Source organism: Oryza sativa, chromosome 9, assembly GCF_034140825.1.
Source record: "Oryza sativa Japonica Group chromosome 9, ASM3414082v1".
In the NCBI taxonomy this organism is placed as follows: Eukaryota; Viridiplantae; Streptophyta; class Magnoliopsida; order Poales; family Poaceae; genus Oryza; species Oryza sativa.
In genome coordinates this window covers 11,494,713-11,519,541 of record NC_089043.1, presented here as the reverse complement: position 1 = coordinate 11,519,541, position 24,829 = coordinate 11,494,713, and the positions used below count along the sequence as shown (strand labels likewise).

The following is a 24,829-nucleotide window of genomic DNA, read 5'->3' as shown; positions in this document are numbered from 1 at the left end:
TAGTTTTGGCTCTTTGAACGCCGTCTTGTTTCTTTAGGCGAATCAATTTTGTTTTGGCTCTCAATTGTACTAGTCCCTCTGTCAAGACAAAACAAAAATAACAAAAACAAAATTAAGTGTTGAAAAAGATTGCTTTCTAAATGTTTTAACAGTAAAACCACATATTACACCACTCTGGTATCTCAGCGTGTGGATACCTGATCTCAGTAATTTTGAGCTATGTAATTTCAGTTGAACAGATCCCAATATATCGAACAAAGTCTAAAAAAAGGAATCAATTTAGTCTTATTGACAATGTGGCCGATTTCTTGCGGCGTGTAAACTTTGTTTGAAGACATGCCATTTACAAACCCCACATAAATCTTCTTATCCAGTGTTACATATTTACATGTGTAAATAGCTAACTAGTGTTCAAAACCAGTAAATATAAACGCTAGCTGCACATAAGTCCTACTGTTCATGTGACCAAACAGGACACAGCTGCTATGTCCATTAAAAGAAGGCTCAAACAAAAGAGGACAAAATGTTGTTATGCAGCGGGTCCGACAAGTGTTCAACAAGGTTCTGAATAGGACCCTTGCCAGTTACAGCTGCCTGGATGTAGAAGCCGAGCCATGCAACCATTGCCAGGCGACCGTTCTTGATCTCCTTCACCTTTAGATCTTCGAACGCGACTGGATCTTTGGAGAGCCCCAAGGGATCGAAGAGTGCTCCTCCCGGGTAGTTTATGTCTCCCGGAAGATATAATCCCAAGGGTTCTAGAGCCTCAATCCCGCAGTACCTTGCATATTCTGGACCAACCTAACAAGTCATGGGGTGAAAAAACCGTTATCAAATGCGCTGAATAATTGGAAACAAAGAACTAACAAGAGAATGATGTAACAGCAGAATAATCCTACAATACTGATGAATATACGTGAGGTGACTGTTGACAACTCCAAAGTGTTTGAAGAAGTACACAAGGAAGAGAAAAAGAAAGTACATGATTAAAAGAAAAAAAAAACTTTATGTTACCATCAAAAGGGCTTGACAGATAGCGATGACAATGACACCCTGACCACCAGCGATTCGGAAACCAGGAATTCCAAGGTAATCAAGAGTGTCACCCTGTAAAATTAACTCATTGGTTGAATGAAACAAATTAACACAACTAAGAAATAATCAATTTCCTTATCCAGCTCGCCATTTTTGTTGGTAGAGCATGCAAATCTGTTCACTGGCAGCAAGAGTTACATATCTAGTTTGTTTCCAAGCTGAACTGTATGTCAAAGGAACAAACAGAAATTCCAACAAAAAAAGTCTGAAAGGTCCACATGCATGGCAAGTGAGAACAATTGGTGGGATGTTTAGTCCTATATTGCTAGTCTAGATGGAAGGGGTGCAATCTATAAGGATGGGCTATTAGACATGCAATTAGCACTGATCTGATGGTTTGTTTTGATCTGACGGTCAATTGTGTGCTAAATGAACTGAGGCATGGATATTTGAGTAGTACAACACTGAAACTTACCTGAAGTTTTGCGTAACCAACTTTCCACCAAACAGGCTCGACAAAATGGACTACTCCAAAAAGATCTAACAGTTCAGGAACAACAACACCAAGAGCAGCAAGCATGGCCCACCGACAATGCAAGATCTCAAAGCTGCAGGCAAGATCATCAGTGAAAATGAGGAGTTGAAATTGTGAATAGGAAGAAAGACACAAGCTACAACAAGAGAAGTTCAGATCACGATGTCACAAGAAACTTTGGGTTTACAGGAGCTACTGCAAACAACATTACAAAAAGACTTGATTCAGTTAACTCACTGTTACAATTTAGAAGGCATAATAATATTGCCACTTTCAATAGTCCTAGTACCCCAATTATCACGTAGGTGGTCCAGCCTGTCAATACCAGTTTCTGGTACACAAAGGAAATGATTTACTATTATAAGCTATATACGCACTGGAGCAGCTTAACCCTGAAAAAGAGGCATGGACGTCACCAAAAACAGAACCTTATCCATTATTGAACAGATGCATTCTATGTACATTCAACAGTACGAGTCTCTATTCTAACATAGAAGATCCTCGGGGAAAATGAAACTCAAAGACACAGATAGCATATTTTTATGCAACTATTTTAGTCTAAAGTATGAGGAGCAAAGTGGAGCACAAAGACATGAGTGTATAAAAATTAAATCATGTGAAACATGTTTTTATAATTTTTTTAAAAAATGATCTAGCTTCTACATAAAACAAACAAGTTTTATTTGTATATTGTACATCTGCATGAGCAACCTCACGCAAAGCTATCAAACAATCTTGTAGACAACGAGTTCTTTGTACACGTTAAAAATAAACCAGGATTGGTGCATGGAAAGCTATTTTGCAGTACTAAAGGAAGCGTGACAATTGTTGGCATTTAACAATTGAGTACATTTTACTTCCTGGAAGGAAATATACAAACACATAATCAGAAAGAACAGTGAACAGGAAGGTGCACACCTGATTACTTAGCATTTAGGACCGAATACAATGTGGAGCAGACAAACTAGATAGTTGCAATTTGCAAGCTGCCATCAGGCCCTAACCAGTACTCTTCTACTATCTTTTTTTATTTGCAAAGTAATATAAATTCTCAAATGTAAATGGATCAGAAAATTGCAACAGTGACATACTTGAAGTAGTTTGCGAAAGCAACGGGATCCCTGCCCAGGCCTGCAATATCGAACCCGTAATCGCCAGGGTACTCTCCGGTGAGATGCGCCGGGTACTCGTACGGCACGGGGCCTAGCCACCGCGGCCGTTCATCCCCATACCACGAGCTTCAAAAGCAATCGAAATGTTTAGCAGCTTGAGCTTATAGCTAGCTGATGCAAGGCCGGTAATCTCTGCGAGTGTAGTTGTACTACCTGGCGGTGCGGGCTTGGCGCGCGGCGGAGCGGAGGGCGTCGGCCTCGGCGGCGGCGGCGGCCTTCCGGTCGTCGAGGCGGCGGCGGAGGCGGGCGCCGAGGGGGCTGTTGGCGAGGGCCTTGACGGCCGTGAAGGGCACGGCGGAGAACACCAGCACCCCCGCAAGCTCCTGCCACGACGCTCGCACCGGCGCGAGGCCGGCCCTGCGCCGCCGCCGCCGCCGGGAGAGGGACCCGGCGGCGACGGCGGCGGGTGGCGCGGGTGAGCGGAGGCGCAGGAGGAGTGGTGGAGGCATTGGTGGGACCCACCTGTCGGCGTCGAGAAGGTTAATAGCGAAAGGAGAGCGAGAAGAGGTGGGACGGACACGTGGCGCGATGCTGATCACGAGCCGTTGCACGGTCTTGGCTCGCGGGATCTTCTGTGCTGGCGGCAGCACTGTTTAATGCACAAATTTGGATAATTTGACTCTTTGCAAAAACTAATTATACAAATGAAATGAACCGTGACTAAAACTTAATTAAAAAATGACCTTTTTGTTCAGCGTCAAATCTCATGGTGCTGAATTTAGACATCTCAGCACCAAATAGCACGGCGCTGAATGCACGTTGGCACGTCGACTCAGACTTATCCATGGTGACACGACATTTAGCGCCAGTTGATGTGGCGCTGAGGTGTCTTAAGTTCAGCGCTATGGGATTTAGCGATGAATAAAAGGGTCATTTTTAAAATAAGTTTTAGCCACGATTTATTTGTATAATTAGTTTTTGCAAAAGATCAAATTGTCAAAATTTGTGTGTTTACTTTGCCAATTCTATTGTAATACCCTGACTCATATTACAAGTCGTTTAATTTTTTTATTAAGTTTGAGTAAAATTTTGTAACATATAAAATATAGTTTTATTAATATAATATTAAATATATTTTATATTTTGTTTCTTTTTATTGAAAATACTACTATATTTTTCTATATTTTTGGTCAAATTCAAAAAAGTTCGATTAAGGGAAAGGTCAAATGACTTAATATGAAACAGATGGAGTAGTACTTATACTTATAGATACCACCTTACTTCGTCCCAAAATATTGGGTGTGTTTAGTTCACGCTAAAATTGGAAGTTTGGTTGAAATTGGAACGATGTGATGGAAAAGTTAGAAGTTTATGTATGTAGAAAAGTTTTGATGTCATGGAAAAGTTGGAAGTTTGAAGAAAAAGTTTGGAACTAAACAAGGCCATTGTTACCTACTCCCTCTGTCGCAATAAAAAACGAATCTATGATTGGATGTGACACATTCTAATACAACGAATCTGGACAGAAATATGTCCAAATTCATAGTAGTAGAATATGTCACATCCAGTACTATGTTAGTTTTTTATGAGACGGAGGGAGTACATGATATAAGCTACTTTTAGGCCCAGTTCGATACTTCGATCTCCCATTTTGGAGATTGATTTTTGTTGCTAACAAAACGATAAACCTTATTAGCACATGATTAATTAAGTTTTAGCTATTATAAATTTGAAAAGTTGATTTATTTTCTTTTTTAAACAACATCTATATAGAAACCATTTTATAAAAAAAAAGCATCATTTGACAGTTTGAAAAGCGTGCAAAGGGAAAACGAGGAAATTGAAGTTTGGAGTTGAAGAATAGAACGGAGCCTTAGAGTTTATTCAGATTCGTAATACTAAAATAAAATCACATCCTATACTATGCTGGTGTTTGAAACCTATGTTGATAAAGATGAAGATTAAGTGTTTTACGTAAAATGAGATGGTATTAACGTAGGATTAATTGATTTTTAATTATTATAAACGTGAAAAATATATTTATCTGATATTTTAGAGCGACTTTCATATAGAAAGTTTTTACACGAAATATACCATTTAGCGGTTTGAAAAGCATGTCACGAATATCTAAATTTTCATTCAACTTTTATGGGAGAAAAAAAGGGGCCTATGTAGCAATATTTAGAAACGGATGTAATAGCGTAGAAAATAGATCCCTTTATTTTCTGATGCGATACCTTGAAAGTTGAGGGAAATCACATTATGGGGCATTTGCATAATATCAATATATCAAAATAAAATACGCGCGACATGTGATTGCGTCTGTAAGCGGCTAAAGATTGGAACGTACCTCTCCGGCTCTCCGTACCAAGAAAAGCTAACTTGTGTCTATGTTTATAGCTTATAGCTAAAAGTTAGTTTTTTCTATAAGATAGATAGTGTATATCACTCCCAACCAAAGAAATGTCGATGCAATTGGATGAAGCTATGAGAGCAGAGAGCAGTATAACTAAAGTTACAAACTAGCATGCTATAAAGCAGCGTGGGAGATTATATTTTGCATCGGGCTTTAATTTTTGAGAGCAAATATCACACACAACATGCTGACGTAATTGCACATGGCATATTTTATTTTGATATATTGATTTATTCTACAAATGGCGCATTAATGTGACTTTCCTCACTATTTCAGCTTCTCTCTTAATTTCAACATAACATAAATCACGTAGCATTTCATCTTTGGATTCAAATGATAAAACTCTCATAGCTTCATGCGTTTGTCTCAACATTGCTTTGGTCAAGAATGTGTTGTGCCAATTTCCAGCCACCTGAGGAGACTGACATGGATACAGTTTATGTGTTGATTTATGTGTTGATTCCTATGGCTGCTACAGTTTCAACACTGTGCAGGTTGAAGCTATTCCAGACAATAACACAAAGAAGAGGCATCGGATCAACTCGGCATATACATGTAAGTCATTTGCATTTAGTAAAAACAAAGGATGCATATTTCACGCATGGATGTTTGAATATTTCATCCGACAAGTAAGAAAAAAACTCAAAACTAATTACAAACAAAAGAACAATAGGAATTTGCAATTTCACACCAGAGGAAAGTGTTGTGCATCTGAACAATGAACATATATGATGAAAGAGCAGGCATGCATACTGCATTCACTAGGCATGAAAATGAGAATATTGACATACCAATGCAAAGGTCACCAGTGTGGAAAATACCAATATACTATCCCCTCGGTCATTTGACATATGGTTCTCAGGCTCATATATAATGCATATATTGGATACAATTTTCTAGTCTTGAATAAATAATATTGTGCTGGAAACTCAAATTAGTATTTGCAGGCAGACATTGAACTGAACTTTAAACCGCTTAATTTGCTTACGGTGCACTAGAAGAGGCATACTCGAGCAATTAGTCTGTCTAGTCATGGCATTATGGAAAGAATAAATAAGGAAAATGCTGTGCAAAGTTGATCAAGTACAATGTCTTCCATGGTTTTCTATGACCTGACCGAAAACAACATATAACTTAACAAGCTGGATCAAGCAATAGTCAGATAATTCAAATGTCTGGATCAAGCAACGACCAGATAATACAACTGGCTGGTTCAAAACTACTCCCTGTGCTCTCAACTCTGTGATGATTTCAGCTGAACCAATGTACCATGTATATTTATGAAAAGGATACCTAAACCTTTTATGAGGGCCCAGCTGAAATTCAAAATGTAACAGACTCTCTAACAAATCTGTAGAAATACACCTAAAAGTGATTCATAAACTACAAGGACAAGTAGTAAAAATCATGCAAAGGCTGGGCTGAATAGCCTCATCCAACATTGAGTTCTTCTTGAGAGCATTAAATTAATTAAGACACTCACAAATCACAATGTGAAGCCATAACATGCTTTGAGAACATTTTACATTTCAACTCATGATGGCATAAAGGCAAAAATAAACACAGTCGCCACTCATCTCATTATTGCAAGAAACAGATATACATAAGTACGTAACTCCTATGAAAAAGCAGTGAGTAATGAGATTGTCATACGTACATGAGCGGTGCATGATATACATCCACTTTCTGGTTAGAGTTTGTAATCACATTTCAGTTATCCATCTACTAAGTACTGGCAAGCGCCTGTTGTATCTTATCAGCAACAATCGTTGCAACGATTGCTGGTGAAAACCTCTCAACCATATCCTCCCTTGCCTTCTTACCTTTTCTCCTCGCTTCTTCTCGATCACTGAATACATGTCTCATCAAAGTCCTCAGCCGATCGACAGATGGCTCAGCACAGAGATGACCCTTAAATGGCCCTTCTGTGACCTCAGTCAGCCTGTCAATGTCCAATGGGTACCCATTCTCCTCATTCAAGTACTCTGTTGGACCTGACCAATTCGTCACAATCACCGGCAGTTCCATGGACATGGCTTCGACCACCGGCCTGCCCCACCCCTCACCACGGGATGGTAGCACAAAGGCATCTGCAGCCTTGTACAACCTTGGAAGAGCAGACTGTGGGATATGCTCATCGATCAGCCGAACTTCTGCCCATCCATCCATAGGCTTCTCAATGCTGGAATCTTTGACGAAGCTACGGATTTTCCTATCGAAGTCTGTGTCAGAGTGGTAAGCATTGATCAGTAGGTAAAGCACAACATCATCGGCTCCAGAGAACTCCTGCAAGAAAGCTCTGAGCAGCACATCCCACCCCTTCCTCTGCTCCCATTTGAACACACTGAGGAACACAAAGCCTTTCCCTTTGGAGTTAACAGGGTCCAATCTTGAATCATCAGGCACCATCACAGGCACACCGATCGGCAAAGGAATGGCGGCGTGCTTCGCCGGATCGAAGAATCCTACATCCACAGCCTGCACAACCTTGACGACCTTGGAGGGATCCACCCCGCTCTTCACGAACGTCGACACATGGAATTCCGTCGGCACCCAGACGGCGTCCATCTGGTTGCACCGCCTGACGTGCTCCGGCGAGACGCGGTCAGTCTCAAACATTGTGCGTCCAATGACGAAAGCCGGCTCGTCGTAGCCGGTGGGCGGGCAAGGCAGGGACTCGTACATCGGCGGGTACCACGCGCCAGGCTCGCTGTGGCACACAACCACGGCGCGGGAGAGCTCGCACCGCGCGGTGGCGAGCCTGTAGGCCATGTTCTTGGACTCCTCGGGCAAGCCGAGCCAGAACTCCGGCGACTCCAGGTCGCCGTGGTGGGCGATAGCGAGCGTGAAGTTCGCGGCGGCAGCGTCCGCGGCGTGTTCCTCAAGCGAGGCGACGTAGGACCACGCCTCGGAGCAGTAGCCACCGCCGGAGGCGAAAGGGGCCATCCATAGAACACATGGTGGGCGTCGCGCGTCGGGCGAGGTGCCGGACGGGGGACCTCTCTCTTTCGAGCGGAGGAGGGAGGGATTTGGCCCGAGGAGGGAGCGGAGGAGGCGGGGGAGAGGATTGGGGGAGGTGGCGAGGAGGACGGCGACGGCGACGGCGAGGAGAGCCGGCACCGAGAGGAGGCGGCGGCGGCGGTGGGGTTTGGGTTCTGGAGGGGGCGTTTGGATCGGAGAGCCTGGCATGGCGAGTGGGAGGAGGAGGAGGAGGCGGCTGGGTTGGCCTGGGTCACCGGCGGCGAGCTCACTCCTCTCGTCGGCGGCGAGGCAGATCGGCAGGTGGCGAGACCCAGCACGAACAGTAGAATGCCATCCTATGAGACTGGATCCAAAATTGGGTTTCGTCAAATTTTGCATACGTGCCATCTTTTTTTTTTTAAAAAAAAAACTTGGCTGAAATACTAACACCGAAATTGGTTTCGATAAAATAGTACTCTCAGTTAGGACGTCTTCATCGGAATGCTATCCTACTTTCTCCTCCCTTAGAAACCGGAAAAGATTGTCGACCACCACCAAACGCCATGTCCATCGCCAACTGCTCACCTGCCCCCATCGTTTTCTTTTATGTGTCGTCTTACAACATCTCGGGAATTATCGATCACCACCACACTAAGCACCAATCCACATAATTGTATTCCCCTTGAAACGATGTTCTGGTCTCCTCCAGCTCGTCGCACATTGCAGCAGCGTTAGTGGTGTCCTCGTTGTCTGCGGAGGCATCCGCAAGTGAGGCCGGCGCCATTCCTCGCCTCGCAGCAGCCGCAATAGATGTTGATGCCGTCCCTCGCATCGCTGCCGCTGCTGCAGATCGTGTGTTGTCCTTCGCCTCGTCACCTCCGCTGCGGATCACGGCCTCGGCGCCATCCCCGCCTCGCCATTGCTACTGATCTCGGCATTGGTGTTGTTCCTAGAGATGGCAATGGGCCCCCGTTCCCCGTTTCACCACGGGGAATTCACCTATTAGCAGGAGGGGATGGTTAGAATTGGTTCTCCATGGGAAACTAAATGGGAGGAGACATGTCCCCGTCAGTTCTCGCCGCGGTGGGGACGGTCCTCTATTCCCCGTCCCTACCCCTTGAGGTGACCCGCAAGTTTAATTTTTTTCACTTATCTTATGTAATTATGTTACTTGATAATTGATAATCTCGTGTTTTTATCATAAATTAGTAGATATATTTATATAAAGTATGAATATATGTGTTACATTATAGATAATTTAACATGTATATATTGTTCTACGCGGGGATGAAGACCCCACGGGAATTAATTCCCCGTGCACGGGCGGGGATGGGAACCAAGTTTCCCCGTTGTATCTCGCGGGGACGGGGATGGGGAAAAATTTTCTCAGGGGGCGGGGCTGGGGATGTATTCCTCGGCGGTGAATTCCCTGTTGTCATCTCTAGCTGTTACTCGCGACTTCGTTGCTGCTGTGGATGGATCCCAACTCCGTCCCTCGTTGGTAGCCATCTAAAAAATGTTGTGTCTGCTGCAACGGGTGAATGCCATGGTCACCGATGAGTTGCTCTGATGCTGAAAGGAGGAAGTAGATATACTTAGAGGAAGGAAGAATCAGTCCAAGAGGGAACTTAGATGAGTCTGAACTTCCTTTTCTAGCTCAAGAAATCCTCTCAATAGGGATTGGGCAAGCAAGCTGTTTGTTTATTTGATCTTACCCGGTTGTGAGACGGGACGTGAAGTCAACCAAGTACATGTGTGTTCATAGTGTCCCCGGCACCTTCCTCCTAGCTGAGTATGGATGCTGAAGTTAGCTGGAGTGCGTGGTAGATGGAACTCCTATTTACCGCATTTCTTCTTGCACTTCCAACTTGAAGAGGAAGAAGCATCTCTCTTTGCATCTTCAATAGATAGGAAAAAGGATCTTGACCTGAAGCCTTCGACCAAAGAAAGGGAGAGTTGGTGAAGTCAGAGGTGTTCCCTAGATTCATGGAAGGACTTTTTGACTCTAAGGTTTAAAATTGATCGAGAAATGAATGATGAGTTGTTTAAGTTCCTGCTGAATCCACTATTATCGATGTAGGTAGAAAGGGCATAAAGCCACGGAATGCAGAAGGGAGCAGCAGGAAATAGATTTTGCAGGGAAGTGGGGCATAAAGTGTTTATCTGTGCCAAGAAAAGGCTATTGAAGCCGGCCCAGAGAGAAAAAATGGAAAAAGAGTGTCCTTTTATTCTCCCAAAAAAGGCGATCAAGTTTGAGAAGGAGATAGATAAGTTCCTTGTGGTCAAAGCTTCGGAAAACCTCATGGCGGCCGGCCGACGTGGAGTGGGAACTTTACTACTGTCAGGGTTATGGATACCGCATACCTAATAGTAGTTGACTAAATCTCGGCAGGACCCACCACATACCATGTCCTATACGGAAACAACCTTCGGATATAGGAGGAGTTCCGATAAGGAAAGACAACCAGAGTTCTACATGGAAACGACAAGGACTATTCGGATTGTATCCATATTGGTTTCCCTAGTTCTACTTGGACAAGGGGACACCTATGGGTATAAATACAATACCCCTAGGAGGGGAAGAGAGCAGACACCCACCAGGGAGAACCAACATAATCAACATGCACCCACCAGAAGCCACAACATACAAGCCAACATACGCCAAGACAAGCCGCCGGATATCGACATCAGAGATACGCCTGGATCGACCCTATCCGGTACCTTCAGAGGCCGGCCGTAGGGATCTAGCACTGTCTCTGATTCCGTCGGGCGCGAGCTCGAGGATGAAGGCTACCCTGTTGTCGACTACGAGTCAGACCTTCAGACCGCCATGTCGACAACAGTTAGATAGGCTACCCCATATATTGTACTGGTGTGATTATGGTGAATAAAAAGCAACATCGGCTCCGGCCAACAGGATGTAGGGCTATTACCTGATAGCTCAGGGGCCCGAACCTGTATAAAAATCCTCGTCCCTATCTCTTTTACCTCAGTCTCGCGTATATCCTAGCACCGACGATCCCCATACTATGCAAATACCAGAATTGCGACATCAAACGTCGACAGTGGCGCGCCAGGTAGGGGGATTTTGATACTTCAGGATTTCGACGAGATGGGTTTAAGAGATGGACTTCGGCAACAAGCTACTCGACGACTTCGGCTGTGGGGAGATCCAACCTGTCCAAGTACATCTTCCGACTAGATCGGAACCATCATCGTCATCGACAACTTGGTCTATCAAGATCATCCAAGCCTCAAGCTCCGCGGCGTACCAAAAGGTGTCAGATCGCCTGATATCGAACGAGTACGCAGCAAGGTAATTGGTAGATTGGTTTTTTAAATTGATCTACTAATTTCGTAGATATCCGGTATGTATCTACAAAGGTACGCAATATTTTATCTGCAATTTATCGTACCTATTCAGATCATACAGTATTGTCAGATCCATAATTTATTATGTTTACCCAGAGCATGCTTTTAATACAATAATATCTGTTGCGCGGGTGTCCCCGATGTTAAATCGACTACGATCTAACGCTGGGGGCTCGCTCCGTCTTCTTCTGTATAAGTCATGCTTGTTTACGGTTTACATAATGCTTGATATTTACATCTGCTCGTTATATCTTGATAATACTAGAAGATCCATGCAGTTTTTGAGTACATACTCGATATTATCTGCTATATGTCTTGCCTTCTAGAAAATAATTTTCAGGAACAACTGAGCACTCGAGTAGGTTGTGGTCGAGTATACTCCATTATCGAGAACACTCGACAAATACGGAGTTATCGCACCCAACCTACCAACGAAGACCGACGACCTATCTCATAGCACCGACCATCGCTGGACTACTCGAGAAAAGGTTGTTAACGGATAATTCCTCGCGAACGTCGTTGGCTTGATCACCTGACATGATTGCGAGCGGACATCCGGATATGCTATAAGTTGGGTATGTGAGTCATGCTGGCCACATGATATGCACATGTAATAAACCAACTTTAGCGCCCCTATAGGTGATTAAGAGACTCCTACTCCTGGTTCTCGAACCAGTAAAACGTAGTGATCTCTCTCGCCTCACTTTAAGTGGTCGAGTTACGACTACTGCCTGGTCCCCGACCAGCGATGTAGCGTTTCTCCCACTACTTCCACTTTAAGTGGTCGAGTTACGACTACTGCCTGGTCCTCGACCAGCGATGTAGCGTTTCTCCCACTACTTCCACTTTAAGTGGTCGAGTTATGACTACTGCCTGGTCCTCAACCAGCGATGTAGCGTTTCTCCCACTACTTCCACTTTAAGTGGTCGAGTTATGACTACTGCCTGGTCCTCGACCAGCGGTGTAGCGATTCTCCCACTATTTCTATTTCTAGTGATCGAGTTGCGACTACCACCTGGTCCTCGACCAGAGGTGTAGCGATTCTTCCATTACCTCTACTCCAACAAAGTTGACATCAGATACACAATATCGCCAAGTGTTTTACCCAGAGATCCCTTACCACAAAAGACACCTAGCGTTGAAACCTGTCCTAATGTCCCTTTACGCCGTCTTGACAAGGCCTCCGAGGAACCTAAGAGAACTTCGGCTGGGGACGCCTAGAGCCGATAAGACCTTGTCGGATCCTTCAGAGACGAAAGACCATGTAAGATCTGGTCGTGTAAGAGTTCTCACTGTGCGTATTAACCAAGCCGTGTAATCGGAAATTGAGTTTTCCAACTTCATGGCTGGGGGCTAGGATCAGTGCTTGTTCAACCGAGGCAGGTCAAAGGTCTAAGAGCCTTATCTTTCGAGAATGATTCTCCGACGATAAGGCTGGGGGCTAGGGAGAGTGTATGACTCTACAAACTGACTGATCAGAGTCGGTAAGAGAGAAGACGCTCATATACAAAACACTAGAAAATTCTATTCGACGTTGACGAAGGCTCCATGTCTCTATGGTTCTACACCAAAGTCGACTAAGGCGAGTACGACAAATGTTGACAAGGCTCCGTCGCAGACTCTACGCCTTCTCGATCACTCGAGAACGGTTTGGTGGATCTCGACAAGGAATACGGAATGAAGAAATGGTGTACCCGCCGAGATAAAATTTCTTGACTTCAATCCAAATTCTCGATTACAGCAAGACGAGAGACTTAGTCGTACGCTCTGTACTTTCTCGGTCGACATCAGAGATTGACTTAGACAAACCCTTTCGGTGCCCGCACGAGGCTGATAAAGGAAGTCTAACGTTATCTCTAAACTCACCGAGAACGGTCACGTGAGCTTGATAACAGTTCCTCCGAAGTCTGCGGTTGAGAATATGAACTCGTTCATTTGCATTGAAGTCGGGGGCTACTGTCAGGGTTATGGATACCACATACCTAATAGTAGTTGACTAAATCTCGGCAAGACCCACCACATACCATGTCCTATACGGAAACAACCTTCAGATATAGGAGGAGTTCCGATAAGGAAAGACAACCAGAGTTCTATATGGAAACGACAAGGACTACTCGGATTGTATCCATATTGGTTTCCCTAGTTCTACTTGGACAAGGGGACACCTATGGGTATAAATACAAGACCCCCTAGGAGGGGAAGAGAGCGGACACCCACCAGGGAGAACCAACATAATCAACATACACCCACCAGAAGCCACAACATATAAGCCAACATACGCCAAGACAAGCCGCCGGATATCGACATCAGAGATACGCCTGAATCGACCCTATCCGGTACCTTCAGAGGCCGGCCGTAGGGATCTAGCACTGTCTCTGATTCCGTCGGGCGCGAGCTCGAGGAGGAAGGCTACCCTGTTGTCGACTACGAGTCAGACCTTCAGACCGCCATGTCGACAACAGTTAGATAGGCTACCCCACATATTGTACTAGTGTGATTATGGTGAATAAAAAGCAACATCGGCTCCAGCCAACAGGATGTAGGGCTATTACCTGATAGCTCAGGGGCCCGAACCTGTATAAAAATCCTCGTCCCCATCTCTTTTACCTCAGTCTCGCGTATATCCTAGCACCGACGATCCCTATACTATGTAAATACCAGAATTGCGACATCAAACGTCGACAACTACTACTGGCGCGACGGATGGAGATGGCTGGCGAGGAGCATGGGGGAAAGTAGATTCTTGGTTGAATTTCAAAGCCCTAGGCTCTTGAGATGGGGTCCCTTGAAACGAATAGAAGGTTTCTTCACTTTGACCCCGGACCCCCGGAGATGGAGAACCCTAAGGATATGTTTGAGACATGGCTCAGGGTGAGAAGGTCCCCGTTCAGATGTTGGACGTGGAATCTCAATAAAGATGAGTATTCTGTTCTCAATTCCGATTGAATGGACATCTGTTTTATTTCAAGAAGATCCCCAAGTAAGGCACTAGTCTCATATTCTATGAATGCCCACAATCGCTTGTGAAAGAATCAGCTCTTCTTTGCATGTTCGCAACTGTCTTATTTAGTACTGTTTCAGATTTCCTGATTTTTTTAGTGCGAAAGAAATCGTTGTTACACAAGTATTCACCCTTGCTTGCTCTCGTAAGCGGTGCTACAGGTGGAATAAGAGCTGCTCGAGAAGAAGCTGTAGCTGTGGTTGAGCTAGCTTGCCATTGTTGGAAGAAGGATGACCGTCGTCGCCGCCGTTAAGTTACCCCTACCTCCTCTCTCTCTCCCTCATGCATCCCGATCCTGGAGGGAATGGGCAAAAACTTGAGAGTATTTTAGTTACCTGAAGGCTAGCAATCCCATGAAAGAAATCACCAAATCAAAAAATTTCACCACCTTTACAATTTAAATTAATTAATTCGTCAAAATTCAAAGTACATCGACCGTGATCACCTTCTAAGGCTTAATCCTCTAGAAATTAATTTGACAGGAATCAATCAACATACATACACATCATCGAAACCGTCCGCTGCCATATATACGTACGTACATGTGTAAGAATACACGTATACGTATTAGTTACTCCCTCCGTTTCATATTATATAAGATGCTTGATCTTTTTCCTAATTAATTTTTTAAAATTTTTTATTGAGTTTATAGAAAACAATAGCAACATCTAAAACATCAAATTAGTTTTGTTAAATCTAACCGTAAATATATTTTGATATGAAAAATGTTGCTATGTTTTTTCATAAATTTGATCAAAATTAAGATGGCTAGTTTGATATGAAACGGAGGGAGTAATTGTGTGTGCATGCATGGGTGCTACGCCATGAGGTAGTCGGTGAGGCCGTTCATGGCGCGGCCGACGTAGGGGTGGCGGTGCGACTTGAACCAGCAGCGGCGGTTGAACACCAGCAGCATCTTCTGGCACTCGTGCTGCGGCAGGTCGCCGAGCAGCCTCCTCCCGCCGCCGCCCGAGCGGCCGTCGACGAACATCTCGTGCCCGTCGAACACCATGTTGCAGCCGCCGCCGCGGCGGCGGCACTCGCCGGAGGTGGCCTCCCGCCACGACGAGCTGAAGAGGGTGACGCCCTTCAGGTAGTTCCCCGCGCACGCCCACTTGCAGACGAGGCGGGCGTTGGGCGCCGGCTGCAGGTACGGCAGCTGCACCTCCCTCCCGGGGTCGGCGCGGAAGCTGTGGTAGAACTCGCTCCGGCCGCCGCCCTGCACGGCGTAGCAGCTCAGGTGCATGTTGTCCGACATGCGGTTGTCCACGAAGATGTGGTAGTCCTCGTCGGAGTTGGACTCCCAGCTGGACACGGCGCCCTCCGCCGCCGTCGCGGCGAGGAGGAGGAGGGCGGCGGCGGCGATGACGGCGGCGTCGACGTGGGCGCTTCGCCGGCCGGCCATCATTGTGGCGTCGTCGTCGGCGCCGGGTTTATTTTTGGTCAAGCTAGCCAGCAGGTGGCCGGCGGTGGACGCCTTAAGTAAGTAATTATTAGCGAGTTTGGGTTAAGGCATGGGTTGACCTTTTTTAGGTTTTGCTTATAATAGGTCAAACCTTTTATTATTTCAGGGCTTTATGAAGGTTTACCACGTGTGTGATTTTCAGTTTTTGGCTTAATTATATTAATCTTAACTAGTGCTTTGCTTATAGAAATTAAAGTCTCACTATTAAAAGCTCATTTTATATCTCAAAATATTTATTCCATTATCTATGTAAAAAAAGAGTTTGTCGCAAGTAAGTTTAATTAAACCTCATATTTTATGGAATTCGTAATATGAGAGTTTAGCAAACTCCATGAAAATTGTCTAAAATGGACTTGATTGTCCAAGCACCTAACAATTTATGAGTCATAACCACACCTCATGGATTCAATTAGGAGGAATCTACGAATCAGGCTTCCAATTTCCTCCAAAAATCTTAGACCATCGATGAAACATTAAGTTATACGCGGTGAAAAAATGAGCGATTAAAACATTTAAATTTTTTTGAAACACTGTGAAAACACGTTAAAACATGTCGCTATTTCATATGAAACATTTATTTTTAATGGTTTTTTTATCAGAATATAATCATACGATATCTTATTATAAATATTTAATTATAACGAATGCAACAGTATAATCGAATCATAAATCGAATAAGTAAATATTTTATAGAAAATATATTTCATATGAAACTAGTTAAGACATGTTATTCTTTTATCATAATATAATTATGCAATATCGTATTGTAGAGATTTAATTATATTAATATATAATACATATAATCGTATAGTAGAATAAATAGTTTAAGAAAAAATATTTAAAGTGAGTAAAAAGGAATGAAGAAAGAAGCTACTAGCTTGCTGCAGCCACCATACCATGCATGCAGCACAGCAGCAGTAGTGAACGACCGATTTTTTTTCTTTGATCGGATACGCTAGCGTGAGTATTCTCCATTCAATCTACGTGTACAAACGGGCCATAAATCCGCACATTCGACGAATTGACAATTTGACATGCACTCAGGGGCCGAATCATGCGAATCACTGACCGAATTCAGACACAGACAGGCTGAAATAACGTGAACTGATCGGTCGAATTGACGGATAATTACGGGCAGAAATTATACAAGCATTCACAGGGCAAATTTTGTGCCTGATTAATGTCTCCCCATATGGGACGTTTCACCACGTCGGGCTAAATTAGAAGCATCGGATTTTTTTACACCATTATTTTTGTGAGCACCAAGAAATACAATGGAATTTCTACCTCCGTAAAAGCCATTTGGGTATTGGGTAAAGATATAAAAAACTGCCTCAATTTTTCTCTACCTTGATGATCATGCAACAAAAGCATAAAAAATTTCAACAGAAGACCTTCGATACAGAATGAACATTAGATGTACATCTCTAGGGACATGTGGATCCAGACCCTAGGGATGCCGACCAGTTGGATCTCCTGCTTCCACATTCGGTGAAAAATTGCACATTCAACACAAGATACCTGAAATCTATCCCATAGTCATATGGTTGGAAGAAAAATAGTCAATGATTACGCCAGTGAATAAACTTAAATGTGAACATGGAATCATAAATCATCGAGCATACTTACAGATGCAAAAGTCAGTCCGTCAAAATCATGTCAGTTGCATATGCAATGCCAAAATTGATAAAGGGCTCCTGTCCTGCTCCATTGAAATCTGTTGTTGATGGAACAGTATGCATCAGAAATGATCTAAACAGCAAATAAAGTAAAAGATCCTAAATCCTAATCCTATTGCAACAAGGCATGAGAAAAATTCTCATGTACCTCTACTTGTAGCCGACTTCTTTCATCAAGTGTCGATAGCTTCGCCCACGTATCGCACGTTGCCATAAGAATGCTATTGATTCTTGAAAGCTCAATTGTAACCTCTGCTGAACAAGCCTAGAGAAATCCATATAAAAGAATAATAATGACATCAGGTCACAAAATATATCTTACAGCATGCACAGTGCACAGAGTACAGGAACGAACCATCGAGCAAGGCAACGCTGAATTCCTCGAGTGATTGGCCGCATGAAGGATGGATCTCTTTGTTGATAAAGTAAACCAACCTAGTAAAATGCAATCATGTAAGGCATGCATCGTACCACTAGATCAATATTGAATAGCAAATAACCAAAATACCTCTGACATGGCGAGTGCAGCAGGATCATCAAATATTTCCAGGCTGTCATCTGCTAGATAATTCACCTGTAAAATACAAACATTAAAGCCACTGAAGTTCTGGAATTCCATAATAAATTGATAATGCAAAATGCCGTAAAATAGATTCTGTAAAAACTAAAAAACATATTATTTTCTCCATGCAACCGAAACAAGAGGAACTTGTAACTCTCAAATACTGTGCCATGCCTATGTCTACTGCTAATAATCAAGAAATGCAGTAGAAAGAAGAGTTTTATTACCCCGAACTCAGTGTTTACAAAAGATTGCACGAAATCCATTAGTTGAATCTTTGCCCACTTATAGGATGCATCAGGGTTACCCCCCTGAGGCGGATGTCTCCATGGTGCACCGAAAGACAATCTATTTTCTGGTACTTTTCCCTCACGGACATCAGATGCGAACTTCTGTACCATTCCTAATGCTGCCTCCATTGCAGGATTCACAACAGAAACCTGTTTGTAAAAAATGAAACGGTCATGTTTTTCTCGTTCCTCTTGTTTTATCTGAAGTTTAGTAATTCTGATATTCATACACAATGAGTCAACGACGATGAAAGATTATAAAACTGAAACTAACTACAGTTTCCAAATTGGAACTAACTCAGATTTGATTTAAACTTTACTTACTTGCAAGTGTGCCAGGTATATGTCGATAATTTCCTCGATATTTTGATCATGCAAAACCCTGTAATGCAATAGATATTAAATAATGATAACAGTAATATGCAACATGGTACAGTTCAAATAACTCAGATATATCATGGATCGTTTTATTATGAAAGTTTTAAAAACTAATATCTATGGTAAAGCTGCACTAACAGACTAATCTGAACAAAATCCGCGAACAAATATAAGTTTGGTAGAACAGAAAAGACAGACACTGTCGAGCTCATTGAGTTTGTTGCAAAGAATAGAAACATCCACATTTGGTCAGTTAGCCTTTCCTGTGACTCCATGAAAAAAGTACACCAGCTATATATCAAGCAAACAAGCATAAAAGATTTCATGTATAAATCAAAGGAGACCTTAAGAAGTAACCGCAATACCACCAGTGAATATCATAAATTAAGAACAGATAGTCTCAGCATGAAATAAAACACAAAAGAGAAATGGCAGATGAGGTGGATGTTGCTTACCCTGTGCTATCTGCATTCTGCTTCAACATGTAAATCTCAGATAATTGCCGTGGGTTTGTCCCAAGAACCTCATCCACAACTTTCCACTACAACTTCAATAAACATCATAAAGAAATTATGCATCAAGTTTGCAGATGATTAAAATAAAATAAAAGGAATGGATGAATATATCTTTAGCAGACAAAAGGAAACCTTAGTAGGCCTAAAATCTTACTACCTCCTTCTCACTGAAGAATTCAGGGACCATATGCAACTTAGCTTCCTGTGGTGTCCAACCAAATGTCTGTACCATCCAATTATCATTATGTAAGTAAATAAGGAAAATGAAAAACAAAACAGCAATACAAAGGTAAAATGAGCATACCTCACGAGAAATGAATATATTAGGAAAACCAAAATCAACAAATGCTTGTGAAGAATAGTAGCTGCAAGGATTATAAGATAAACATGAATCCATTAGTTTACATGTGGAATGTCCTCGGTGCTGTGCATCAAATTATTTAAAGAAAAAGTTTAACATCGCCCTTAAACTTTGATTGAAAGTCCATGTCCATCTAGCACCCTGAAGTTTGAAACAGGACATCCAACCCCCCAAACTATGCAATACCATTTATACAACACCCTAAGTTGGTTTTGCAAAGTGGTTTTTTTAATCTTATTTGTAATACATTGGACGAGTTTGATTACATGAATTATGCATTGGACATGTGTTAAAATCTCCACCAAAATATTTCGTTTTTACCATTTTTGCTCTCTCTTACAAATGAATGTTGATATAACATTTAGTATGACATCACTATAGAGCATAAATTGACGTCCAAATTATTGATGATATGTAAATATCTTATACTCCCTCCGTTTTTTAATAGATGATGCCGTTGACTTTTTTCTCACGTGTTTGACCATTCGTCTTATTCAAAAATTTTATTCAAATGTATAAGATATAAATCACACTTAAAGTACTATGAGTGATAAAACAACTCATAACAAAATAAATTATAATTACATAAATTTTTTGAATAAGACGAATGGTCAAACATGTGAGAAAAAGTTAACGGCGTCATCTATTAAAAAACGGAGGTAGTATTAGTTACTCAAAACCACTCTTTTAAGCTCCCAAATATGCAACCACTATCCAGGTGTTAGACGAACTTTTATCCAAAGTTTTGGTGGGTATACGGACCTTTTTCTTTATTTAACTTATAGACAAAAAAAGAACTCCATTAGACAACATGGCACAAGATGAAGAAACTATTCAAGTCAGGGACCAAAATGAAAACTATGATCATGTAGTTCTGGAATCTGGCTACCTTACTGTATTTATGGTACACTCACTTGTCCACGAAAAAGATCATTAATATACAAGCATATAGGTCGGAGTTCATGAGTTAAAAGAGTAACATCGACTGTTCTGTGCTGTGCTATATATGCGAATGGATAACTACAATCGGACACTCACCCATCTGAGGTAGACATAATGACCGGCAAGCACTGTTCGTTGGCACCGAGTGCGATCACCCTCCAAATCAAGCTATCATGATACATTGCCGCAGGCACCATCGTATCATCCTTGCAAGTCGCCTTCCTCAGCACATCCACATTGTTCAGCACCAGCTTTGGCTACAAATCACATCACCAATACAATACATATTAGGAAACAATAGTTAAACCACATTCACAACCAAAACAGATACCGAATTTACCTGAAAGAAATCCACCTCAGCCGCACCCGAGAGCACATCCAGCAACAGGCATGGCCAGTCGGTTGCGGAATTGGCCAGTGGCCTCGAGAACCGGCCAGTCCTATTCATCTCCCGCACCGCCTCCTTCCTCCACCCCTCTTGCATCCGGAGCACCTCCTTGGCCACACGCAGCGCCGCCATTGCCTCCTGCATGTACGCCTTCTCCTCCATGGAGCAGTTGGTCGCCTCCCCCTCACCAATGCAGAAGGTAGAGTCGTCGCCACGCGCCGAGGAGGACGCGGCGAGGACGGCCCTCGCCCACAGCGTCGGGACTGGGTAACCGCCGCCGCCACGACCGCCGCGGCGGGCGGCTGGTCCCGCGAGGCGTGTCAGCGCGGTGTGGAGGCCGTGGGAGCGGGAGAGCGCGGCGAGCACGTCCTTGGACCCGACGGCGCCGCGGAGCACGGCGTCGCGCGCGAGGCCCTCGAGCGCGGACTCGAGGCGGAGGCGGAGGTCGGGGAGCGACGGCGCCGCGCCCTCGGCGGCGGGGAGGAGGAGCGACCACGGCGCGTCGGGGCCGGGGCGGAGGAAGTCGACGAAGGCGGCGGCGTGCGGGGGCTCAGACCACTGCGGGAGGAGGCGGCGGAGGAGGAGGGTGGACTTGCCGACGCCGCGGGGCCCGTGGAGGATGAGCGGCTGCGGGACGCGCGGGCGGAGCGCGTGGTTGTGGAGGACCGTCTCGAGGACGGGGCGCGGGATCACACGCCACGCCCTGCGGCGGCCGGCCGCTCCGGCGGACGCGGCGGCCATGGGCGGCGGCGGCGGCGGGAGGTTGGTAGGGTTTTGTGGGGGGTTGCGGGCTTGCGGCGAAGGAATGGAAGAGAGGAGGAGACGAGCAGGAGTGGAGACGGACAAGGCCACATCGCGGTGTGTTCTTTGCAGGCTGGGCCGGGCTGGTCAGGGCCGGGCCGGGTGAGAATACGGTCTTTTGTTTGGTCCGTGATTATGGATGCAGGAATTAAATACTAAAGTGAAGAAGAAATGAGGTAGGCATGTAAAGAAACATACTTCCGACGAATCACGTGCGAGTACACGGATGGAGGGCCCCCACAAGTCAGCTCAAACAGACTTAAAGTGGGACCAACCACCTTAGGGGCTTAGAAGATAGTCACTGGAGAAAGGTGGTTGCAAGGAGGTGGGGCTAGGGGTTCGGCCGAACTGCCATTAGCTCCACTCATCCTCGCCCTTCACTTGGTGTTCCCTCATTGGCTCCCAATAGCGTTTATGGAAGATCGGTGGTGATAACCGTCATTATGAGACTATAAATTGAGTTCACTCTGATGAGGATGATAGGTCACGATATTCCGATATGTATTGATAACTCTTGATTTGGTGGAAACTTGACACACACAATCCAGCTTCCGATCAACACGATCCGAACCCTGTAATAGTAGCAGCACGTCTCCTCTGGTTATCAACCGTGCATTGCACGGTTGACCTCGCCGAGAAGGCTAATCCTTGCATGTGAATCGAAGAACACAAGCAAGAATAAGATAGATTGTAACACAATTGCATATAAATGATTAAGTACTTGAATTTGGGGTTCCACAAACCGATATAGCGGCGAAACTGCAATGGCAGAAATAATCTAAGTAAAACCCAACAGTAAACTATGATGGCTACTGAGTAAATATGATTTGGGACGTCCTAGGTTTGCCCTAGGGCACACACCCCCTTGGGCTAAGCCCACGACACAATTACAAGGCCCAAAACCCAAATCAGATTCGGACTGGATGATGTGCGTGCCTTGTTTTGCAGATTCCTGATAGTTCGGTGGGAATTTTGACTTGGGACTAAAACCATCTTAAAGTATACTACATAAGCTTTCCAACAAGTACTTATGGTCCTTGAAATTTCTTTTAGATCAGCGGCTAGGTCCGTTTGAAGTTGATGCTGTCAGGAGTTCCAAATTCAAATCTAAAACGTGCAGAACTTTATTTCTTGTCTTGTATGGACCAAAAGTGACATGGTGAGGTAGAAGTAGACTTAGAGAAGGTCTTGGTTTGATCCCCAATCAACTTCTTTGATCATACATGCATTCCTTACACTCGGTTTCTTTTTCTTCACCTAAGCAAGTACCTCTGCAAACGAAAAGATAAAAAACTCATAGTGTAACAACGTTTGTTCAAATATATAATAAGTAAATCTAAGATAGAACATATGCACATTTGGTTGATGAATACATAAGTTAGTCATGGTCATATCCGAGCTAGTTGTGTCATCATCACACTCCCTCACTTCACAACACACACTCAAGGAGCAAAATCCCTCTTGCATTTGTATTCTCTATAGTTTCTAGTAGGAATAAAGCTTAGTAGCTTTAGTCCTATAGTCTTCTTGGAGCTCTGGGTATTTCTTTCTTTGTGTAAGACTATAGTTGAATTAATAGAATTGTCTTCTTTATTTATTTATGTTCATAATTTTTATATATTTTTTATTAAGTATATGTTCTATGAGTGGTGTATATTTTCTATATATCTGCTTTATCCTAGTCTAGTCGATCCATGCTATGGTAACGGCCCAATGACCTTTATAAGTTGCTCTAGCTCCAACTTGTTCATCTGTAGGGTGAGAGACCCAGGGGAATTACTGATATTATTTACTGGCATAAGCATGGTGCTTAGGCTAGATAAACATTGTCGGATGCGGATGTGCCCCAAGGAAAGTGAGGTAGGCGGCAAGTAGTGATAGCCATATCCATCCTTTGTATCCCTCCACGTTCGAGTATGACGTAAGAGCGCATAAATGCCATAACCACGCTGGCAGATCAGCAGGGAGTGGTCTCTAGGTAGTACCTGGGTACTTGGAACTAAGTTCTATGTTGTAAGCATGTATATCTTAAGTGTATACTAGACATGATCAGTATAAAAGTACAGATGAATCATTGTTTCCTTAGGCTACCTCCTACTAGATGATCTTATAGAGGTGAATCTTCTATGAGTCCACTACCTTATCCTATTCATCTTAACCCCTGTTTAGACTATGGTGAATTAATTATAGGTTGATTAAAGATATATAAAACATATCTTCATACCACCGCCTTCCCTGTGGAAATATAAATACGATACCCTTGGGAATACTCATATGTGAAATGCTACAGCGGTATCCGTGTGCTTGCGGATTTATCTGTGATCGTAAGAAATACCAACACTAACTAGTCAATCTGCTTCTATAATCACCGATGATCCTCTTACTTGTGGAGAATGCACTTTCTAAAGCTACAGTAGAAGCAGGGGCTGCTACAAGTCACATGCTATGCAAGCAAGTATCGGATTAGTGGTGCAAGATATCAAAGTCAATAGTAGTAGGGACAATTTCTTCCTTCAAGTACATGTCAAGCTCATGAGCTTCGCTCCTTAGCTCCAAAGCAATATGTTGTCCCTAGTCTTCCCATAGTCATGGGTTATCCTCATCAACCTGAAACTGTACATTCTTATTTTTTTTATTATTTAGAGTACTTGAGTTCATATGTGAGGAATATTTAGAAACAACTCTCTCATTTTGGTGTGCACAATTGTTAGATAACTAGGGCAATATTCTCAAAACTGTTACTCAATCGAAACTCAAGAAATTTCAACTTAAACCATAGATCAAAGATAACAGGAATTCAAATTTGCAGGTATGACAAATTCTAATACTTTCTAATTTTTTTTCCCTCATGCCATGCACCAAAGAAAAAAAATGACAGAGGTTGTATCGGAGGATTCTCTCTCCAACACTTTTTGCACTTGCGAAAGCTGATTGAAGTACAAGTTAGTTGTAGGATACTTTGATCCTAAAACAAGTTAGTTGTAGGATACTTTGATCCTAAAACTTTCTTAGTTGC

At 43.5% G+C, this 24,829-nt stretch overlaps 4 protein-coding genes across 5 annotated transcripts; all 4 read right to left on the bottom strand.

The window, feature by feature from the left end:
• Positions 1-262: 262 nt before the first annotated feature.
• On the bottom strand, positions 263-3,195 carry LOC4346649 (chlorophyll a-b binding protein 7, chloroplastic). Its single transcript, XM_015795658.3, has 5 exons — positions 2,896-3,195; positions 2,662-2,808; positions 1,511-1,643; positions 1,015-1,107; positions 263-801 (listed from the first exon to the last, which is right to left on the bottom strand). Exons 1-5 carry the CDS (start codon positions 3,189-3,191, stop codon positions 505-507), a joined length of 966 nt encoding a protein of 321 aa, XP_015651144.1. The 5' UTR covers positions 3,192-3,195; the 3' UTR covers positions 263-504.
• Positions 3,196-6,643: 3,448 nt separating this feature from the next.
• Positions 6,644-8,473, bottom strand: LOC4346648 (uncharacterized). The gene has a single exon (XM_015795657.3). It carries the CDS (start codon positions 8,465-8,467, stop codon positions 6,824-6,826), a length of 1,644 nt encoding a protein of 547 aa, XP_015651143.2. The 5' UTR covers positions 8,468-8,473; the 3' UTR covers positions 6,644-6,823.
• Positions 8,474-14,806: 6,333 nt separating this feature from the next.
• LOC4346647 (uncharacterized) lies at positions 14,807-15,917 on the bottom strand. Its single transcript, XM_015756012.3, has one exon. It carries the CDS (start codon positions 15,838-15,840, stop codon positions 15,250-15,252), a length of 591 nt encoding a protein of 196 aa, XP_015611498.1. The 5' UTR covers positions 15,841-15,917; the 3' UTR covers positions 14,807-15,249.
• A 1,075-nt stretch (positions 15,918-16,992) lies between these two features.
• On the bottom strand, positions 16,993-21,819 carry LOC4346646 (uncharacterized). 2 transcript variants are annotated; one of them, XM_015755128.2, is made up of 12 exons: positions 20,965-21,819; positions 20,721-20,881; positions 19,626-19,686; positions 19,479-19,544; positions 19,262-19,347; positions 18,753-18,810; positions 18,366-18,578; positions 18,085-18,150; positions 17,932-18,011; positions 17,725-17,841; positions 17,527-17,614; positions 16,993-17,425 (listed from the first exon to the last, which is right to left on the bottom strand). In XM_015755128.2, the coding sequence occupies exons 1-10, from the start codon at positions 21,751-21,753 to the stop codon at positions 17,727-17,729; spliced, it is 1,695 nt and encodes a 564-aa protein (XP_015610614.1). In that variant the 5' UTR covers positions 21,754-21,819; the 3' UTR covers positions 16,993-17,425; positions 17,527-17,614; positions 17,725-17,726. The 2 variants fall into 2 exon arrangements, with proteins under 2 accessions (XP_015610614.1, XP_015610615.1); XM_015755129.2 differs by having other exon boundaries at positions 16,993-17,418.
• Positions 21,820-24,829: the final 3,010 nt, after the last annotated feature.

What these genes read in the sequence shown, in the direction of transcription:
- LOC4346649 (XM_015795658.3), bottom strand. Translation starts at nt 3,191, where the DNA reads ATGCCTCCACCACTCCTCCTGCGCCTCCGCTCACCCGCGCCACCCGCC. An exon ending in TTGGTTACGCAAAACTTCAG is followed by an intron (nt 1,108 to 1,510) that starts GTAAGTTTCAGT and finishes TTAATTTTACAG; the next exon opens with GGTGACACTCTTGATTACCT. An exon ending in TCTGTCAAGCCCTTTTGATG is followed by an intron (nt 802 to 1,014) that starts GTAACATAAAGT and finishes ATGACTTGTTAG; the next exon opens with GTTGGTCCAGAATATGCAAG.
- LOC4346646 (XM_015755128.2), bottom strand. Translation starts at nt 21,753, where the DNA reads ATGGCCGCCGCGTCCGCCGGAGCGGCCGGCCGCCGCAGGGCGTGGCGT. An exon ending in ATATATTCATTTCTCGTGAG is followed by an intron (nt 19,545 to 19,625) that starts GTATGCTCATTT and finishes TGGATGGTACAG; the next exon opens with ACATTTGGTTGGACACCACA. An exon ending in CAGCGTTGCCTTGCTCGATG is followed by an intron (nt 17,842 to 17,931) that starts GTTCGTTCCTGT and finishes GGATTTCTCTAG; the next exon opens with GCTTGTTCAGCAGAGGTTAC.
- LOC4346648 (XM_015795657.3), bottom strand. Translation starts at nt 8,467, where the DNA reads ATGGCACGTATGCAAAATTTGACGAAACCCAATTTTGGATCCAGTCTC.
- LOC4346647 (XM_015756012.3), bottom strand. Translation starts at nt 15,840, where the DNA reads ATGATGGCCGGCCGGCGAAGCGCCCACGTCGACGCCGCCGTCATCGCC.